The sequence below is a fragment of the Pseudorasbora parva genome, chromosome 13 (assembly GCF_024679245.1).
Source record: "Pseudorasbora parva isolate DD20220531a chromosome 13, ASM2467924v1, whole genome shotgun sequence".
Taxonomy (NCBI): Eukaryota; Metazoa; Chordata; class Actinopteri; order Cypriniformes; family Gobionidae; genus Pseudorasbora; species Pseudorasbora parva.
In genome coordinates, this window is record NC_090184.1 from 27,836,040 (window position 1) to 27,856,513 (window position 20,474).

At 39.5% G+C, this 20,474-nt stretch overlaps 3 protein-coding genes across 7 annotated transcripts in view; 1 reads left to right on the forward strand and 2 right to left on the reverse strand.

Annotated features, from left to right (window-relative positions):
* Positions 1–932: 932 nt before the first annotated feature.
* wdr6 (WD repeat domain 6) lies at positions 933–10,461 on the reverse strand. 3 transcript variants are annotated; one of them, XM_067413687.1, is made up of 8 exons: positions 10,324–10,461; positions 10,028–10,121; positions 9,295–9,423; positions 4,850–7,490; positions 4,529–4,603; positions 4,058–4,174; positions 3,032–3,126; positions 933–1,570 (listed from the first exon to the last, which is right to left on the reverse strand). In XM_067413687.1, the coding sequence occupies exons 3-8, from the start codon at positions 9,389–9,391 to the stop codon at positions 1,029–1,031; spliced, it is 3,567 nt and encodes a 1,188-aa protein (XP_067269788.1). In that variant the 5' UTR covers positions 9,392–9,423; positions 10,028–10,121; positions 10,324–10,461; the 3' UTR covers positions 933–1,028. The 3 variants fall into 3 exon arrangements, with proteins under 3 accessions (XP_067269788.1, XP_067269787.1, XP_067269789.1); XM_067413686.1 differs by lacking the exon at positions 10,028–10,121; XM_067413688.1 differs by lacking the exon at positions 10,028–10,121 and having other exon boundaries at positions 9,295–9,420; positions 10,324–10,448.
* A 234-nt stretch (positions 10,462–10,695) lies between these two features.
* Positions 10,696–17,052, forward strand: LOC137038794 (uncharacterized). Its single transcript, XM_067413696.1, has 5 exons — positions 10,696–10,839; positions 11,769–12,460; positions 12,563–12,668; positions 12,784–12,845; positions 13,473–17,052. The coding sequence occupies exons 2-5, from the start codon at positions 12,152–12,154 to the stop codon at positions 14,004–14,006; spliced, it is 1,011 nt and encodes a 336-aa protein (XP_067269797.1). The 5' UTR covers positions 10,696–10,839; positions 11,769–12,151; the 3' UTR covers positions 14,007–17,052.
* Positions 17,053–17,058: 6 nt separating this feature from the next.
* Positions 17,059–20,474, reverse strand: part of celsr3 (cadherin, EGF LAG seven-pass G-type receptor 3) — a 56,243-nt gene continuing 52,827 nt past the window's right edge. For all 3 annotated transcript variants that reach the window (XM_067413683.1, XM_067413684.1, XM_067413685.1), the window contains exons 35-36: positions 19,363–20,221; positions 17,059–18,811 (exon numbers count right to left, since the gene is read on the reverse strand). In XM_067413683.1, coding sequence (XP_067269784.1) covers positions 18,784–18,811; positions 19,363–20,221 — 887 coding nt within the window. In that variant the 3' untranslated portion in view covers positions 17,059–18,783. The remainder of the gene's footprint in view (positions 18,812–19,362; positions 20,222–20,474) is intronic.

Genomic DNA, 20,474 nt, shown 5'->3' on the forward strand with positions numbered 1-20,474 from the left:
CACCATTAACAGGGCTCAGTCCGAGGGGCGGGATAAACGGTTGTCTTTCAAACTCCCTCTGCACGCGATAGGATAGCGCTACAACCAACCAGAGCAACATGAAGCGGAGCTAGTTGACACATTAAACTTTTGCCGTAACCGGTCGGCAAAACTCAGAACACATCTTTCCTTTTTAAGAATGACTTCAGTGCCGTTCTTTGTTCCTTTCTCAGAGAAAACCTTAACTCCAAGTCTTCCAGAGTCGCGGTCAAAGCCCATTCGAAAGACCACCATTTGCCAGCCTCTGTGTTTAGCACGCAAGCTGCCGTCAATTTGTTGTCCACTGTCTACTGACTCTATACACAATGTGATTTTGCCTGACCAGTTTGGTTTTTACAGCTCAGAAATGTATTGAGAGTTGCTAGACTCTCGTGGGCAGATTAGATTTGCTGCCGCTAGAGTGCGTCTAGATTTCTAGCCTAACCCTAACTCTGAATGACTTGAAAATTGCCATGCAATGTCTTTTCAATGTCAAAAAATGCAGCCAGTTTTCAGCTATTGCATGCACACAAAGGATTGTATATGATGTGATTTTTCGCACACACCCACATACCGCATGGAGGATCTCCTCATTCTGAGCAACTTTGTCTCTAGTACTGCTGCTGTCAGTTCGTTGAATATTTCAAAAAACAACTTTGGTGAAGTTTTTGGTTCAATCTTGATAAAACAACAGGGTGTTTTATCTCACCTACAATTCTCAAGGCACAATTCTCGCCACTTTCTAGGTCAATAATTATCAAAAAAAGGTGAACTTAGGCCTTCGGATAGTTACAGCTAGGTCAGTCAAGCATGTCCGAATTTGACTGGTTCTATACAGCTGTATAAACATTCATTGTTAGGCCATATTGAAAATAAAAATGTCTTCACAAGATCTTTTCCTGACACAGTAAAAATATTACATATTAAAAAAGATCTTTATTTGAACATCTCAAACTTTACAGTTAAAATTCTTTGGCATCTTCAATTATAAATCACAAATTAAGTTAGTGTTATGTCCTTGAAACTTTCTTTCTTTCCTCTTCTTTTGCTCTCCTGTTAACAGTTTTATTTGGTTCATCTGTCTCTCTTTCCGTTAACTGAAACAATTGTAAACCCTGCCCACAAACAACCACCCAGGCTCCTCCCTCTTGTCCCACCCCAAACCACGCCCACAATCCAGCAGCATCTGCGGTGTGTGAGAACAGGACCTTCAGTGGGCGGAGGACATCACCGCTCACACTCCACAAACACAAGCGTTGGTCTGGTGAGGTGGACACCAATAGGGTGGGGCTTAGTAAACATAGCCCAGTGAGAGGGGAAGAGTGTGCCAGGGGCACTGACAAATGAGAAAGAAGCTGTAGAGACATGCCTCCATTCTCCTGCTCTTTCTGATCAATCTTGATACTCAATAGAGACAGCTGTCCATCATCTCCACCACTGGCCAATGAGATAATGTTTTCCTCCATTTGTCCCATCTCTCTCTGCGGTGATAAGGCAAGTGTATTGACTCCACTTTGATGGACAGGTATGGAAAAGAAAGGCGCTGATGGGCCTGAAGCAATGACAGGGTAAATTATTATTAGCATAAACACATTTTAAAATTCTAATACCAGACTCAAGCCTATTGGCAACAAACACTGTGTTATTTTGGGAGAGCTTCAGTTATTTATGCATTTTTTTAAATTCTCTTGGGTTTGTAATTGATACAAAATGTATTAAAGGGGTGATTGCATGCGATTTTACTTTTTTAACTTTAGTTAGTTGTGTAATGTTGCTGCTTGAGCATAAACAGTACCTGCAAAGTTACAGCGGTGAAAGTTCAATGCAAACGGAGATATTGTCTTTTAAAGTTATGGCAGTTTATTGCCTACAAAAAAGGCCGGTTTGGACTACAACTTCGGCCGGTTGGACTACTCTTCACGGGTTGGTGACCTCATAAATCCTTGCTATTAACATAAACACTGCCCCAGATGTGACTTCTGCCCGTAATGGTAAGGGGCGTGGCGTTTCCTGACAACCTGTGCTTGAAACTTCAGCCAATAAAAATACATGAAACTATTTGGCCATCTAACCAATCTAAGACCATTGCGTTTTTCAGAGGGATGGGCTTCATAGAAACGAGCTGTTCAAAGGACAGTAAATACAACGGTGTGGAATAAAGGTAAAATATACGAAAAATACAGCGTTTAAAAAAAAAAAGTGGACCTACTTTATATTAGGTGGCCTTAACTACTATGCACTAACATTTTAATTAATCATTTGATACAATACACTTATTGTGTACATACATGTTTTTACATTGTACTTACATTTAAAAAAATACCTGCATGTAATTACATCTGTAATTAATTTCTGTAGTTACATTTGTAATTACACAGTTGGCACTTAGCTTACACCTAACCCTACCCTTAAATTTACCCATATCACCACACCTGTCCCTAATTCGACCCGTATCTCAATATCAACAAAGGTGTTTTGCAATATAATTTGAACACAGGAAGTACATTGTACTTATTTTTTTGATGTAAGTACTTAAGGCCACCTAATATAAAGTGGGGTCAAAAAAGTATTAAGACATGTTACACGGCACCCCATAAACACAACCAAGCCTAGAAAAAACTATGGAACCACCCCTTTAATATATAATAAAACATACTTTAAGTCAGTGCAATTTTTTAATAGATGTGGTCACTGCGAGATGTTATTGTATGTAAAACAACTGCATAGAAAGTTTTAAAATAATAATAATAATACTTGTTTAATATAACAATACATTTTAATTATAATAGTAACATTTTGGGGACAGGTCTAGAACACAAGATGTTTTGTATTTTATTGCAGAGTACACAATCCCTTTAACAAATTATATGACATATGCAAACAAATAACATATATCATTTTAAGTCCTTAAATGACAGCAAAAAACAAAACAAAACAAAACAAAACATAGCTATGCAAATATTAAAAAATAATCAAAAACAAGGTTTTGTGTTCTGGTGTATGTATGACTCACCCTGCCAGCTGTCACCAGCCTTACTGTTCAAAACTGCTGTTAAATCCCACACAGATATACAACCATCTGTAGTGGCACTGAACAGCAACAAACGCCTGAGACAGAAAGAGATTGACATTGGACAAATGCAAGTAAGGGTAAGAAATAATTTAAAGGCTTACTTCAGCGATTAGCAAATGGCTTTGTATCAGTAGAAACACTGGAGTATATTCAAATGATTGTGCTTCCCCTCCTCATATCCCCATATCCCCCTGAGACAAGAGATTTATGCATTTTATTTCTGGAAAAATTCCTCCCATGATGCAAATATCGTCAATTTGCGCCATCGGAGGAATTGTTGGCCAGAGGCTAAAGACTACAGTCAGCAGAGGGAGCCATTTCTGCATGTTTTCAACTCGTGCGTGGGGGATGGGAGATCACACTCACAGCACTGAGCTCGCAGCCTCAGGCATTCATGTTTAAACTGTGCCCAGCAGAGCAAAGTAAGTCTTTCAAGTTCTCAAACTAATTCCTATGAAAGTTAAGCTTTCAAAGGCATGAACTGAAAACCCACCAGACTGAACGTGCGCTGTGAATCTATGCCGCAGGCGCGTTTACCTTAGCTCTCATGACGAGCTCATCCATGACTGTCAATATATCTGACTCCTGCAGCGTTTTGGCTGTAAGACTCCCTCAGCGGCTAAATCATATATTGACCAGACACGTTCAGTTTTTAATTGTAGTGTCTGTTCTCTAAATGAAATGATTTTATGAAAATGAACGCGGTCGCGGTGGGAAAGTGAAAGTGATTCAGTAATCTAGTAGCGGTGGCTTTGCGAGTGGCCTCGTAGAGCAGCGAAGCATTCTGATAATTGTTGTCTTTCATCCCCATGAGACAAAAATACATTTTCTGTCTTTTCTCAGCTTAGAAAGCACCAAATCCAAAAATAATTTCACATTTCTACTACATTAATGACCCAGTTTAAATACAGATTCATCTTCCCAGCGCTGAAGTACCCCTTTAAACATGGAATAACATGTCCTTACTTTCTGCCCTGGGAGTCCTCCAGCTTGTAGATGGCGATGCTGAGCACACACCTCTGATGGAACAAACACTCCCAAAGCATGGCAACACTCTTATTGCTCTCCATTACACTGAACAGCCTAAAAGAGAAAACACACCACCTTAAAGGGTTATTTCACCCAAAAATGAAAATCATGTCGTAGTTTTTGTTATTTTGGGACCAAAATGTATGACCAAAATGTCGATGCTTCAAGAGATTCTAATGAACTAACTGATTTCACATATGGACTACTTTGATGATGTTTCTATTACCTTTCTGGACATGGACAGTATAGTGTGCATACAGTTCCATATGCTCTCGGGCTAAATATAAAATATCTTAAACTGTGTTCATTTTTGGGTGAACTAACCCTTTATAATACATTAAATCACAGAATGTTAAAACATGAAACATATTTGATTTGAATTTAAAAAAAAATCTCAAACCAAGTTACCTTACTGCACCATCACTACAGCCCAGAGCCAGAACATATTCAGTCCCATTTTGCACCACATCCATAGACATGTACCTGCAAATATGAGAAAGAATTTGCAGAGTAAATTATAATGAAATCTCTCTATTAAAAAAATTACACAATTACAATGGGACATGGTACACTGTATTGTCCAAACTCTGGTGGTCACACATTTGCAGAACAGCTACTACCAACCATCAAACAACACTGGACGACGAACAAATAATGTATACATGTTTGGAACAACACATAGGTGAGTAAATGATAAAAAACAGAGAGTATTTTGACAAACATGCGTACCTTGTCTCTGGGTCCATTTTGACGGTCTTGTGTCGATTCCGCTTCCGTTCCCATTGCTCATCCAATCGATGACCAGCTATTTGAGTGACCTGACAGATCGGCTGACCCTGCTGCTCATCCAAACTAATCAAGAGCCGGTAGCACTGCAGCTGAGCCCGGCCACCCGCCGAGGACACAAAAGATGACAGCAAGGAGGTATCTGTCTGGTCATCTCTAACTCTTTCATTCGTTTCTACAGTTCTGATGGCAGCCAGAGCACGAACATTTGAGATATGGTCTGTTAGAACCGCAAGCATTTTAACAGTTCCACTCTGTGGATTGATGGCAAGTACACTCACTGTGGTATCCTCCCCTCCGGTAACAAAAATCTCCCAAAGTCCTGAAAAATCTCCAGTCTTTGTCAGACTACCAAGGTGACACACACAGCTGATGCCTCGCCCATGCAGCCCCTCTTTCAGGGTGTGTCCATTCACGTCGGTTTCTGTGGATGCTAATGAACGTGATGCTATGACAGCTCCATGTTTGATGAATACAAGGGTACCATGTCCGATTGCATGTGCATGAGGATCCGTGTGGATGTGTATCGGGCATTTGTAGGCCCAGGATCGATGGCCGCCTCCACAGGTAACTGATAAAAGCTTCTCTTGTCGGTGAGGGTCCCATATAATGAAGTGGACAGAGTGGAAGCCAACCATTACAAACCGAGCCTCAGCTACGCTTTGACTTTCTTGATCGATCTTCGTCTTCTCAATTCTCTCATTCAGCACCTTTCCTTGTACCTCTGGTGCATCCGAGCCCAGAAACAGAATCTTCTCCAGCCACTCCATGCCTCTGCAGGCCCGCTGAACTCTGCGCACCTTCAGGACGTTTTCTTCAACAGTTAGTATTCTTACAGATCCATCTCGACCTGTACTGTAAAACAAGTCTTGATACTCACACACAGAAGTCACACCTTGCTTCCCATGGATTCCAAAAAGGGTACTAATGGGAGACATAGGATCGGCAAGTTCCGTTTGCCTGTTTTCGGTTTCTTGATCTTGTAAGTCCAAACTTTCTCCTCCTTCATTCTTTTCTCTTTCAGCATAGAGCAGTAGCGACCCTCTCCGGTCACCACACAAGTACAACCCTTTTCTTTGTGACAAGGTAAGTGCAGCGGTCAGCCAGCGTTTGGCACAGGGTGGCAGCAGGAATGGAAGAAGAGTTTCCTCTTTTATATGTAGGCCTGATTCATCCTCGATCACCTTTATTGTCCACCGGTACACTAATCCCTCAGAGCCTGATGCCAGAAGACACCAACTCCAGGACCCTCTAGACAGTCCCTTGACCCAAAGTACAGAGTGAACTTTACCCTGTCCAGCTTTTAGCAAGACTCCCACACCTGGATGCCCTACGAGGAACACTTGGACACCTCCATTCAGATTACCCACTGCACACACCCACACAATGCAATTTGAATTCTGGATTTGGACGCTTGTGATCTCCATCACACAATATGACTGGAATTCTGCTCCTCCTTGCCAGATGACATCCCAGGTGTCACCCTGACTAAGGCACACCTCTCCTTGATCTGTACAGACCAGAACTTTATTTGATTCATCCTCACCCAACAATCGGACCACTTTTGGACAACCTTGCCCTTTAAATCCCAGATCCAGCTGAGTCTCTGCCTGAGTTTCCTCATTGTCTTTCTTCTCCTTTGCCACTCTCCACACTCTTACACCACCATCTGCACCTCCGGTAGCCATCCATCCCTCCCTACAGCCTATACTTCCCTCGCTGACAGCCAGAGCCCTCACTCCACCTGACCTATGCCCTCTAAACGTAAATCCCACCTTCCCTTCACCTCCCCATTCCCAGAGCAGGCACGCTCCATCTTCTCCTGCACTAAATACACGGCTGGGTATAAGCTTGACACAGAAGACCCGTGCCTGGTGCCCATAAAGCACCCGAAGACATGTTGGTGTTTCCTCTCCACAACCTGCATCTCCACCCAATGTGCCCACACTCCACAAACGAACACTGCGGTCATCCGAGGCAGATGCCAGCCACCCAGTTTTCTGAAGGTAGCAAAGACTGAAAATTACTCCACTGTGGCCCAGTAGACGTCTCTCTACCTGGGACTGGCCATCAGGTTTGGTCCCTGTGGGCCTCCACAGCACAAGCTGATTGAAAACAGTCCCACCCACAAGCACTAAAGAGTCCCAATTTGGACCAATCATAAGTGCTGAGTAGAGAAGACAGGACTCTACGCAGGAGTAGAAGGAGAGAATGTTACCAGAATCTGCTTCTAGGAGCAGCAGGGCATTGTGGGCCAAGGCTATGCCTAACAGTGTGTGGGGTTTTGCTTTTAGCCAATGAATGTCCAGCACCCAGTCTTGAAGCTCCAAGAGTGGACCAATCAAATTTAGGCATTGCCTTGCAGAATTGAAGCTAACAAGCCGAACTCCTTTTCCTCCAAATACAATGATTTCCTCCTCATAATTGTCCCAAACAGTAATGTCAGATGAAATTACACTGTCTCCAGACTGATGTTTTCTACCAGGGCGTATCCCATGGATTCGGTAGTTATGGAGAACATTTAAAGTTGCACATTTTTTAGTAGATGCTTGAAGACTGTACACAGACAGGATTGGTCCTTCACCTAAAAAAGGACACAATTGCAGAAAAGAAATCATCAAATGAATAACTTTTTTTTAGAGATAAATACACTAATACACATTATGATATTGAGAAACATTTTTGAATTTTTCCAAGCATATTTCTCTTTCAATAAAGGAATGAAATTCAGAAAAGGAAAAAAAAGAAAGAAAACAAGACCCACTTAGTCCAAAAATTGAAATTCTGGCTTAGCCCATTTAACCCTTACAGGTGCAGCGATCACTATGGGAAAACCACTCCTGTTCAAATTTTGCTGAGGTAGGAATCTGTCCATTTTGTCAAAATATTGACTGGGGAAAAACTTTAGTGCCTAGAAGGAGGTAGTTGCACAGTTATTTGTCAGAGCTTCTAAAATGCTGAAATCCACCATTCTCCTGAGCAAACGATTAGCGCCTCCATGATTGATTCCACCTTCTGTTTGGATGCTGTCCTGTTCCGGTTTTCATAGGAACCCATTGTCAAAACGAGGTAAAAAGAGGGACTTAATTAAAAAAAGACTAAAAATTAAAGTGAACGCAGGGTTAAGCTGAAACAGCAGCAGAAGCAATAAACTAAAGAAATTCCTGGAAAGTACATGTTTTGAGCAGCAGCAAATCTGAAAAAGAATATATATTACATACGCCATATGCCATACATTTTATGACAAAGACTAACAAAAGAAAAACGAGCATCGCTGTCAGCACTTAAGTCAGTGCAACACTGTAAACTGATAGTACTATGGAGCCATGGGCTTTTTTAAACCATATTTATTGGTTTAACGTGACACTATCAGCTCAGTAAATACGGTATTTTGACTAAAAACTCTGGAGACCAGAAATGTAAAGGATAATTACGAGTCAGACGAGACTTCCATGTTCAGGAAAAAGATTGATAGGCTGAACTTTTTGCATGAAGTCCTGTGATTTTTATTGCAGGTAACACTGCAAAATGAGAATTTATAAAAAAAATAATGGCTATGACTGAGTTAGTACTTACAGCGCATATTAGGTCTACATAATTTAGGAAAAAAACTAAACTGTCAATCTCTTTTGATAAAGTAGTAGTTATTAAATGTCAGTAATAGAATTTACAATAAAATGCATCTTTAAAAAATATGAGGAAAAGAAAGTACAGACCAGCTCAGTACAAATGACAAGTAGAAGAAATATGAAATATGAAGGTGCATTGTACAGAGAAATGAGTTATACATGTGGTATATAGATGTGGTACATCATATCTAAAGTATGAGGTATATAGGTGATAATTACAGTAGAGATGGTATTATTTAGCAGCTAGTTAGAAATTTGTAAAAAGGCAAGGTTTAGATTGAAGTTTAAGGGCAAGTTACCATGGTAGTGCAAATTATGAGAATAATAATTAAATATTCACAATTAATTGCAGCAGCCATACAATTATTTATGCAGCCCTAGCCCCTAGTGCATTTTATATTACAAACCAAATCAAAGGACAAGACAACAGTTCCAGTACCCATTCTATATTTGATGAAAATTAGGTTTACAAGGTGTTTAATGTTGTAATATATGTGGGCTACATATCAAACCTTTCTGATCTGTTTTTCATGCAGGCTTTAAAGACTTTATAGTCTCTTACTACTCAGGATATTATAGTTTTTAATGCTTGCATTAAATAAATATAACTTACTAAACCAAGAACATTTGGAGAAACGTATGGTTGTTCAGAGAAACCACCTTCAAAATGACCCATGAATCATATCCTGCATAATTGAATCCAAAATGGATTTTTAGTTTAATGATTTGCTACCAGTTAAAAGAATGAATGTCAGTCACCTGTCAACAGGAAATCCTCCCCCAGGAATTCCAGCGCAGTCACCGGAGCAACAAGCACAGCAATATTCATCACAGCAGATCCCACAGGAGATGCCATCTCACACGGCCCACACAGCAGGCTAAAGACTTCTGGAGTAAAACAAAAATATTACAGCATTATGTATTACTCTAAAACTTCTTGAAGTACCTTTTTCACAAGGCAGAAGTCTCTGTCAAACAAATAAATGACAATAAACCCATGCTGGTCACAATGGCCTTTACTATACTATCAAGAAATGTAGTTATGATTCTCCGTCCAGAGCTAGAGTCTCACACATCCATCTGGGTTAGGGTTTCCAAAACTGGAGTTCACAAAGGAACTGCAGGGGATTTGTGAGTTGATGAAAAGCAAATGAAATTGAAAAATAAAATAAAGACATTCCAATAAATGTAATTTTTATTAAAATATTTTTGTGATTTTAAGTAGTGTGGGATTTATATTATTTTTCTAAATTATAATAAAACCCTGACTAAAAAATGAAATATTTTATATTCAATATTTTATTATTTACCTTCAACATGTCATTTGACTATTAACGGACTAACTTTACTGTAACCTTACTGTAACTGATGTGTGAATCAGGGGTAAATTACTTCAGGTAAACAGTTTAGAAAAAAATGGGGTTCAGTTAACAAAAAATGTTAAGAGAATGTCAGATGAACAAATGCCATTATTTGAGTAAATGAATCTTACCCTATCTTGCTGTGTTTTTTGAACATGGTACTGGTAGTTGGTTCTAACTGACCTCAGATGAATAGAAATGGTCAAAATCTGGTCATTAGCTGGTCTAAAAGTGAAATTTAATTTTAGCTAAAATGACCAGCTAACACGTTCCAAAATATAACAGCAGGTTTTCTACAAAGTATCTATTAGCAATCTATTTATTGAAGAAGAAAAAAAAAACGTCAGTCAACAACAGTTAAAATGTAACGTTATTTCCAGCAGGGATAATCTGTCTGATTCTACATGGGATTTTTTTTCTCACTTACGCGTCCCCTGTCGTGCCTTTATATTGGGAGAAGGTGAAATTGAAAACTGGGGTATTTTCTTTCATACTAAACCCTGCCACAGTCGTGTCTCTGGTCCATCCTGCTGTCTATGGGTCCATAATGTTTCGTTCTGATATGCATGTGCTTCTCGCTTCCTCGTTGACATCGGGCAGCGTCCAATCGCGCTGTTCAATACTGCACAGACCGCACTATACTGGCGAGCAATTGGATAAAACGAGTGCTGCGCTTTCTACTGTTAAAACGCGTAGATTTGTGCATTTTGCCCATTTTGCCTGATGCATAAACCATATGTATTGAACAGATCTCATGAGAATGGTATACAAATCATATGAAATACACAAACGGGTGAACTGCCTCTTTTTTTTACGCCCGGAGCGCCTTTTTGCGCATGTGTCTCCAGTCTGTTGTTTTAATTTCTTACGGACCGTTTAAACCCAGGGGGTGGGGACAAAGTGTAATATTTTCGGGATAAAATCGTCAGACTGATGATTGCATGTAAGTAGGGTCAATATAAATTATATAATATCAGTTTGTCTTTAGCGGTTGTGTAATGCACGAGAGCTTCATTAAGAACAGTGAGCTCTAGCTGTAGTCTTCAGCTCGGGTTCACTTCTGTAGTGCGATGCTCGGGTTTAGCGCTGTGGCTAACGATACCAGTGAATGCATAATAACAATCATTACATGAAAACATGCAGCATGCTCCACCCGCACCTGTAGTACTATACAAGTCATTTATTTAAAAGCTTGTTTTTTTTTCTTTGTTCATTATCTTGCGTGTAAAGCGATGCGATTCCTAAAAGAATTGTTCTTTGAGTCTGGTCGTTGCAATGAGTCGGTTCAGACCGGTTTTGTGAACTGGTTCTGGTCCTTACTGAATCGGTGAGTCGAGAACGGAGCCGAGAATGAAAGCTCAGTGAGGATTTGATCTAAAAAGCAGAATTAAATTGGAAATATGTACTACTTTGTCGGACAGTTTTATAAAAACATACGAGTTGTTTTTTTCAAATGTCAAAAAATAAATACAAAGGTGCAAAAACTTTTATTTTCAACCAAGATGTAAACGAATCTGTACATTTACTTTAATTTAATTTCATGAGCTGAACACTGGTTGTAACAAATTAGGAGAAATAAGAATACAATGAACACCCATAATAACAAAACGTAATGGAAAAGGACAGAAATATGAAGCAAAATATTAAACGGCGTCGTAGACGAGCTGCTGAATCTTTTTTATTTTTTTATTTTTTATGAACCGGTTCTTTGAAAAGAGGAGTTCAAAAGAACCGAATCTCATTAATTAATATATGGAGCACATGATAGATAAAATTGATAAGATAAAATGTTTCATTAACTCTTCCAAGAGAAGGAGAAACTATTAAGATTCAAAAACTAGTCCCTTTTGTTTTCTGTCTGCTGAATTACAGACTTCACATGTGTGCCTGGTGACCCCTTGCGCATCAGGTGGACCCCGGATGCCTTTCCGTTGAGCACTGATGATCAAGCGACCTCACACACTCACATTTGCCTGTGGCATCCAGAGTTTAACATATCACTGCAACTGAAACTCTGGAAGTGCACTGCACATAACGGGACCAAACCGACCTCACCTTCCTGCAAGTGTAAAACTCAAAAACTGACACTGTGATATTGCAAATGTTACCATATAAAAGTGTACATGTAACACTGAAAGTTACTAGTTAATGAAAGAACTAGACTGTTCTTTTGAAGATAAAAACATAGGGATTTTATAGATGACACATAGTACCTCAACATAAGCTTTTGTACCCAGTAACACACAAATACACTCATGCTGACCACCATGACGTACCGCATGCCAAACTTCACTCTGGAGCAAAAGCTTTTCCTGCTTCGGAGAATCCATGCGGTGGTGGACACAGTCCAGGACTTTCGAAAAGACACCAACACTACTGTGCACCGGAACGCTGTATGGGCAGAGCTGGCTCAGGCCTTCAATGCGGCGTTCCCTAGTCGACCCCCCAGCAGCATCGGCTCTCTGAAGACGCTGTGGAAACGACTGAAGGTGGAATGTCGTGTAGCGCTGCAGAAGCGACAGGAACAGCAGGCAGCTGGGCTTCCTGTGTCTGCCCTGACTCAGGTAAAATTAAGTCTTTCTCATGTTTCTGTAATTCACTTATATGCTTTGGAACATCTAGTGCTTCTGGAGTCAACACAGTGTGGTGTGTGTGGTTTTTGTCAGGTGCAGAGAGAAGTCATTGGCCTGGTGCCAAACCTGATCTCCTGTCTGGAGGAGGTAGATGGAGATGGCAGCTATGCCTCAGTTAGGGGCGGCTCACCTGGAGCAGGTAATTAATAGTCATGTCATCGCAATTGCAGGATGAAATACTACCACTCTCCCCAGTTGTCAACTCTGTAATTATACAGGGAAGGAGATTAATTGAGTCATTCTCTCTCTTGTAGTGATGGGGCTTGCAGGCACTAATGGGAGTGAGCATGAAGATGCTGACCACAGTCAAAGTGATGTAAGACAGAAATCAGCCCATTACTAAAATGCTCTTAAGCTAAATGTTTTCTATTATATTGCAGATTTTATGAGAAAAAAATGTAAATGTGATTGACACTCTTATGATGTACAAGGCATGGAAAATGTACATGCCACACCGTTATGTTAAAATGTAGTGTTACCAGGTCAACATTTTACACGCATCTTGCAACACAGGTGAAAATAAATGTACAATTATATATATCCCCAAACTAACCCTATCACCCCCCCCCCCCACACACACACACACACACACACACTCACACGTTTGTTTTTGTGAAATGTGGGTACATTCCATAGGCGTAATGTTTTTTATACTTTACAATGTCCTCATATTTCACTCACTCCTTGTAATACCTATGTCATACCCATGTCATTATACATATTTGTGTCCTGATATTTCACAAAAAAACAAGCATAAACAGATACCTGTATTCTATACACTGCTTCTTTTTTTCACCAGTGTTGCAATCACTGCACATTTCCTGTGCTTACTCCATGTGTAACGCATGCATGCTATATTGTCAATATAGCATGCCCTTTTGAGTCTTATTACATAAATGTACTGCAGTTAAGCTGCTGTTAAAGTTTTTATTTTATTTTACAGGAAGTAGACAGCAAGGAGAACTTAGCCATTGAACTTGGTTTGGCCTCTCCTACTCACCCAACTTTTAACTCTGGGATTCCTCCTGGCACTGACTCCTCTCCTCTGCGCTCACATTCAGTCTCTTCCAGGTCAAGTCGTCCCTCCCTCATCTACCCAACCCATGCAGGAAGCACCTCAGGGCTTGGATCAGGGACTAGGGGTGCAAACTTTGATATCATACACAGAGAGCCTGCGGTGCCACGTGCTCCTGCCAGAGGATCGGTTGAGAATTCATTACCGCCAATGGACTCTTATACCTCAGACTCAAAATGGGAGACACGCCGACAGGAACTGTTCGAGCTGGAGCATCAGCAGACGATGAGTCTGCTGCTGCTGCAGCAGTGTGTGTGGGAGGAGAAGAGGAAAGCAGTGAGACAGAAAGAGAAGGCGGCACGGGCCAAGAAGAGATATTATCAAGCCAAACTACGGAAGATAGGCACACATTATCTGCCCTCCAGTAGTGACAGCGAGGATAATGAACATCCACAGACATGAACTCAGATGTTTATGACATCTTAGCTATTTTTACTTTCTTTTGGAAAGTCTTTTTTATTTTATTCTGTCAATGTTGTTTATTTACAAAACAATATATTTTTACTGTGGACTAAACTTAATCAGTGTTTAGGAATGTACCATGTGTATCATATGGAGGGGGAATTCACTCAAGCCGGCTTTGTTTATTCCAATAGCAGATAGAAATCTCATGTCCTTTCATCCTCTCTCTCATTAACACTAGTTCTATATGCCATTCACCCAACATTTAAAAAAATCGTTCTTTCTTCTGTTGAACACAAAAGAATGTATTTGGGGGTTTATTTGTCCATTAAATGAAAGTAATCGGTGCCAGTGTTGTTTTGGACCCCATTGACATTGTGTATAGACAAAAACAGTTTAAATATTTTTCTAAATATCTTCTTATGTGTTCTTCAGAAGAAAGGAAGTCATACAGGTTTGGAGCAAAACAAGGGTGAGTAAATGATAAAAAATGTTTTTCTCAATTGCCTGACACTCAGATGTTTATCATGAACTGTGTAAGGCTGCGTCCGAAATCGCATACTCTCTTGCGTACTTATTTTGAATAAGTAATTACTTCACGGACCCTAAAAAAGTGCATTCTATATAGTATGAATGTGTGTAGGATGAATGTAAACCGGATATACTATGTTCAACTTGTCATTATCATGTGATGTGACCTACCTGCATCTCATGGGATAGTAAAGTGTCATTCGTATGCACATTTCAGAATCTCACCCAGAAGTAATAATACGTCATCAGGGTACGTTTTGCCTACTCTTTTATGAGTAGCCTACTGTGAATTCGGACATTCTTCTTTGTCGCATACTGCTTTTTCCCCCCCTAAATAGTAGGGAAGTATGCAATTTCGGATGCAGCATTGTCTCACTGAGTGTCATGTTTGAGTGATCATACAAACGAAAGTGTTGAATGGATCGCAGCATAAGCGCTTGTTCACACAGACCGCGTTTTTGTTTAAAAAAGCAGGATCTAGAGATGCGTTATTTAAAAGTTCAACTTTTAACTTGAGTGCCTTGGGGTTTTTTTTTTTAGAACAGGTCATGCGCGAAACATAAAGCAACAGTCGCACGTCTGTCAAAAATAATCTGTGTGAAACTGAATGGGCCCAAACCCTCATATAGCCAGGCCAGAATTGAGTGATATTCAGTCCTGCTTGATGGCAAGAGGAAATGAATTGAAATGAGATTTCAAATGTTTCTGTATAGCATTTTAATTTAATGATTGTATCATGATCAAACCAAGGATGGATTAAGGTCCTGCAAGACCTCCCTTTCATGTAATTGCGATGTATAATGTCTAAATAGCAGGAAATTACACTGCAATTATGAGGAAAACGGTGCAATTGTGAGGCTAACGCCAGACCAGAATCCACCCTTGGATGCCACTCATCTGACTGTTTTAGGACAGTGTCTTCAGGACCAACCTTTTGATTCAGTTCACTGTAGCTTATTTATACTATGCAGGTTTTTTCAGGTAAACAGCTTCTCGTGAATGGACTTCCTATTCATGGACTGGTTAGATTTAGTGAAGTTCAGTGTTGTTCATTTATGTCCCAAATCCCGTATACAGTGTTTGGCAGATCCCTCTGTCTTTTTTAAGTTATGAAAAAGCATAATTAAAGGGATAGTTCACCCAAACAAATGGGCAGTCTGTCATCATTTAGCCTACTTACTCTCATGATGTTCCAAATCTTTACGTTTTAAGAAATAAAGTCATATGGGTTTGGAACAACATGGTAAGTAAAATATGATGCTTTAATTTTTTTGATGAACTGTCCCAGTAACACTTTACAATTCGGGTGCACTAATATGATTTAATTTATGCTTAACTAATGCACAGATAATCATGAGTTAATGCATGACTGTGAAGAACTAAACCATTTATTAATGATTACTGCATCAGCAACTAATGAACATTCTATATGATTAATAAGTAATATGAATTGCTATTAATTTAAAATGACATCCTGTACAAATTCCCTATTAACATAGTACCTAATAATGTAAATTAATGCGTTATATTAATAGTCATGCACTGTAAAAAAAAAAATTGGTTTAACTTAAAAAAGTAAGTAACCTGGTTGCCTTAAAATTTTGAGTTTATTGAAATTAAAAATTTGAGTGGATACAATGAAGGTAATTGGTTTAATAAATAGAAACTCAAAATATTATTGTATCTGAACCACATAAAAAAAAAAGATAAATCATGAAAATAGCACAATTTGGCTGCGTCATCACAAATAAAACATACACGATTACTTAATACGCTTTTAATAATACAAAATCTTTTAATAATATTTTAATGAAGGTTGTCGATTCTCAAAAAATGTCATTGTATTAACTCAAATTTTTAATTTCAATGAACTCAAAATTAAGGCAATCAGGTGACTTATTTTTAAAATATTTTTTTTTACAGTGTGTGCCTCAACAAATAAAGTCATAACATGATCCCTTTGCAAATCATTAGCTAACGATTAATTAAAGCAGACAACTGAAAGTTGAAATGAATGGCTTCAACCATTGTGGTAATTAACATATGAATTTACACTGTTAGTTAATATAATATGTTATTAGGGAATTAATACAATGACACATTTAACTGATAATAGTTTAATGATTACTCAATCTATTAATCATATAGAATGTTCATTAGTTGCTGATGCAATAATCATTATTAAATGGTTTAATTCTTCATGAGTCATACATTAACACATGATTATCTGTGCATTAGTCAAGCACGAATTAATGCATTTTAGTGCACCCGTATTGTAAAGCTTTACCACTGTCCTTTTAAAAGAATGTTACAATAGTCTGAAAATAGAGTGTAAATCAGTGAAACAAAATGTTAGACTTAATTAAACTAGTGAGAACCTTCCACTGTAAAAGCAGATTTGAGATTTAGATGTGATTTCATTCGATTCGATTGAAATTCAGTGTGTAATGTGATGAACAAGTAAATCTTTTTTTAAAACTAAAGAAGTCTTAAATATTAAAAAAAACATACAGAAGCATGGTAGCAATAACTCTTTTATTGACACCCAACGGTCTCGTTTTTAACTCCCGTCGCAGCTGATTTTTTCTGATAAACCCCCTATGAGTAAAAGGGATACAACATGTCCTATAATAAACATGTTGAGCCATTATACATTCCTCTTTTCTCTCTCTCACCCAATCATTGTCTTTCACCGCTTTCTCTCTCTCTCTGATGGACAGAGGCCATTTCTTTTCCCAGAATGCATTGTGAACAGAAGAGGAGGGCGACATATCAGACAGTACATATACAAAAGTTTCACACATAAAACATTTGAAACGGATGAAATCTCGCTCTTATAAAAAACAAAACTCCCACACGCACTTCTTTAGAAACACTCCAGCAATGATTATGGTAGAGAAATTAATTTCAATAAATATTAATAAATAAAATAAATTAATTTAATGTCTGTACAAGATAAAAGTTATGCAGTCATAAATAAAATATAAAATCATGAATAGAAAAACGTCCGGAGCACTTGATAATACAGGTAAGAGGTATAAAATGGGTGACATAGGGCACTCTTTTTGGCAAAACTCATGGTAATACTATAAATGACTAAAGAGATAAAGTCATATGATGAAGCATGATTTCCCTTTTAAACAGGAGCCTGATATTTTTAGATGATCTTACCTTGATGACTGTATTTAGCTCATCTCACAATGTTCCTTTCTCTGATGTTTATTCGATACTTAACAGAGACATATATTTAGGTATCTTTGTTAGAAACCATCACAGATGGATTAAATAGTTTCCCCATAATAGCTGATTCGAGTAACTTTTCCTTAAGCAATATTTGAATTATGATAAGTCTGGATATGAAAGCGGTTTTAATTATGCCATACAAAGTCTTGAGTATGCTTGCAAAGGTTTCTTCACACAGCTGCAACAAACTTCAACACATGCTTCAATATCATTTCAGAGCAGTTTGGCCAAAATACTCCAGGCATCTCATACAAGCATGAGTTTGTTGGAGTTTGAAGAAATCTGTTTGGAGGAACCTAAAATCTTCCAATCAAGTCACCTGTCTGAAAACAATCTCTTGATTGACAATCATTACGGTCCAATCATATCTTCTGTTTCATAATTCTTTACAATTACAATCACTGTCTCTGGAGTTTCCCACCAATCCCATGTTCGGGCCAATAACTTCTGCATTTACGAGGGCCAATCCTTTTTTTCCCCATAGACTCTCTCCTAGTCTTTCAGTGGGCGTGGCTTGTTGCATAAACACATGTTGGAATATAAAGATCGGAGTGGGAATGTTTGGGACTGTTTTGGCTCAGAATGGGTTTGAGAATGTTTTTCGATCCTACCCACTTAAACACATATCCACACAATCTTCAAAAACATCACTAGAGATTTTTTCTTTGATCTTAGATGAAAAAGATACAAAAGTATAAAAATGTTCTGTACAGTTTTTTTCTCTCTCTCTCTCTCTATGACCAGTCCTCTCAGCTGTTGGTCCGAAATCTGAGGTTTGCAGTTTGGATAAATGAAAATGATAGAAATCATCACCTTCTCAGGTTTGATTTCCTGTCTGTTCTCAGGAGGGTGATATCTCAAGCCCTTGATGAACAACTTCACTCTCCTGCCCTAAACTCTTCCCAGGGTGAAGTAGGAGTCCTGATCGCTCCGGTTGGCTATATGTCCTGTGATTCTCTTGAGCCCATCTGCAGAGGTGCATTATGGGGCTGTGAAGGAATCATCAAGATTGTCCGTCACTTCTGTTAACTCTACAAAGAGACAAAAGAAAGAGACAGAATAGAAAAGATGTCAATAATGTCATCGTGTACATACTCTTTTAAAGGAGCATCAAAGGCAGTCCTAGCTCATTTAGTCCCCAAGGTGAGATACATACACACACAAATAGCTATATATAAATTATTATTTTATTTTTTCCCAGAAGAATGTTCGTAACTAAACCATTGACTTCCATAGTATTCTTTTTCCATACTAAGGAAGTCAATGTGGACCATGTTACCGTCATTCTTCAAAATATCTTCTTCTGTGTTCAGCAGAAGAAAAAAATTCATGCAGGTTAGAAACAACCTGAAGTTAAGTAAATGATGATAGAATTTTTCATTTTTGCCCGAACAATCCCTTTTTTACAAGTGTGAGAAAGGGAAGATGACAGAACTTTCAGTTCACAGCAAAAAAAGTTGCATCTTCATATCATTACAAGGACAGAACTAATACGTTTCATGAGAACACAACAAAGGATGACCATAAAACAATGCGGAATATAAATGGACACACACTGAGGCAAAATCTCGGCTGGACTTACTCAGAGTCAGGTGACACTTCAGAGATGCTTGCAGAGAGAGGAGGCGGGGAAGGGGAGGGGCCTGCCGAGGCAGGGTTAGGGGGCGGGGTTAAGACAGAGGAGCTGAAGGAGGCGAGTATGGAGGAAAGGATATCCAGGTGTTCACTAGAGGGCGGGCGACTGGATGGGGCTCCGGGTGCAGCTGCAGATGTTGGGTACCTACATGGGGGGGCGGAGTCTAGGCGACCACGTCGAGAAGGCAGGGTTTCTTGGGGTTCTTCTGTGATCGGTGGAGGGGGTGAGGAGGGTGGGTGCGGCTCGGGGTGTGAGAGCTGTCGGGGCGGCAGGGTTCTCAGCCACTCCCTGCAGGGCTGTGCTCCACCGTTAGACTCCAACTGCTCCCGGGACCGACTGCTCATGAGAGCCCCTCCGAGGTGCTCCCGAGAGGCCTGCTGCCTCGTTAGAGTGTTAAGCTGTGTTCTCGATCCACTCAACGAACCCTCTGCCCCCATTAAACCCACCATACCACCCCTGCCCACCAGATCCTCCCTGGAGGCATGGATACTGTGAACAGGGCCCAGCCTCTCTCTGGACCCACCCAGGTGCTCAGCACCAAACTCACGTCGTCGCGGCAACAGGTCAAGGTTGTCACGGGAACGTTGTCGTCGCGCAAGTGAATCCAGGTGTTCGCGGGAAGAGTGTCGGGAAGCGGGTTGGGACAGTGAGCCAGTACCAGAGTACATACGACCGTAGGAGGCAGCTGGGACGCCTCTGTGACCCAATGTAGATGTCCTGTACCAAGACATCTCGCTGGGGGCACGACCCACAGCAGACAGGCCCTGCAGAGCAGGAGGGCAGCCCAGACGATTCTTCAGGATTCCTGAGAAATTAATGAATAAATATAAAATATATCATATTAAAATTCAGATTTTACCAATATTAAACGTCTGATAACAATAAGCAGATTGCAGATAACTATTGTAATATAATTAAGATTTATAGAATGTGTAGGTTTATACTATTGAATTTTATTATTGTTTTTTTATTATTATTTTATTTCTAAAATATGGAATATTAAAAAAAAGGTAAATATATTAAAAAATATTGACACTAAATGCTCAGTGAAATTAGCT

Coding starts and splice junctions, on each gene's coding strand:
- wdr6 (XM_067413686.1), bottom strand. CDS start 9,391: ATGGCATCTCCTGTGGGATCTGCTGTGATGAATATTGCTGTGCTTGTT. Junction 4,175..4,528: donor TGTAGTGATGGTGCAGTAAG/GTAACTTGGTTT, acceptor TTTCTCTTTTAG/GCTGTTCAGTGTAATGGAGA. Junction 3,127..4,057: donor GAGGACTCCCAGGGCAGAAA/GTAAGGACATGT, acceptor TTTCTGTCTCAG/GCGTTTGTTGCTGTTCAGTG.
- LOC137038794 (XM_067413696.1), top strand. CDS start 12,152: ATGCTGACCACCATGACGTACCGCATGCCAAACTTCACTCTGGAGCAA. Junction 12,461..12,562: donor CTGTGTCTGCCCTGACTCAG/GTAAAATTAAGT, acceptor GGTTTTTGTCAG/GTGCAGAGAGAAGTCATTGG. Junction 12,669..12,783: donor GGGCGGCTCACCTGGAGCAG/GTAATTAATAGT, acceptor TCTCTCTTGTAG/TGATGGGGCTTGCAGGCACT.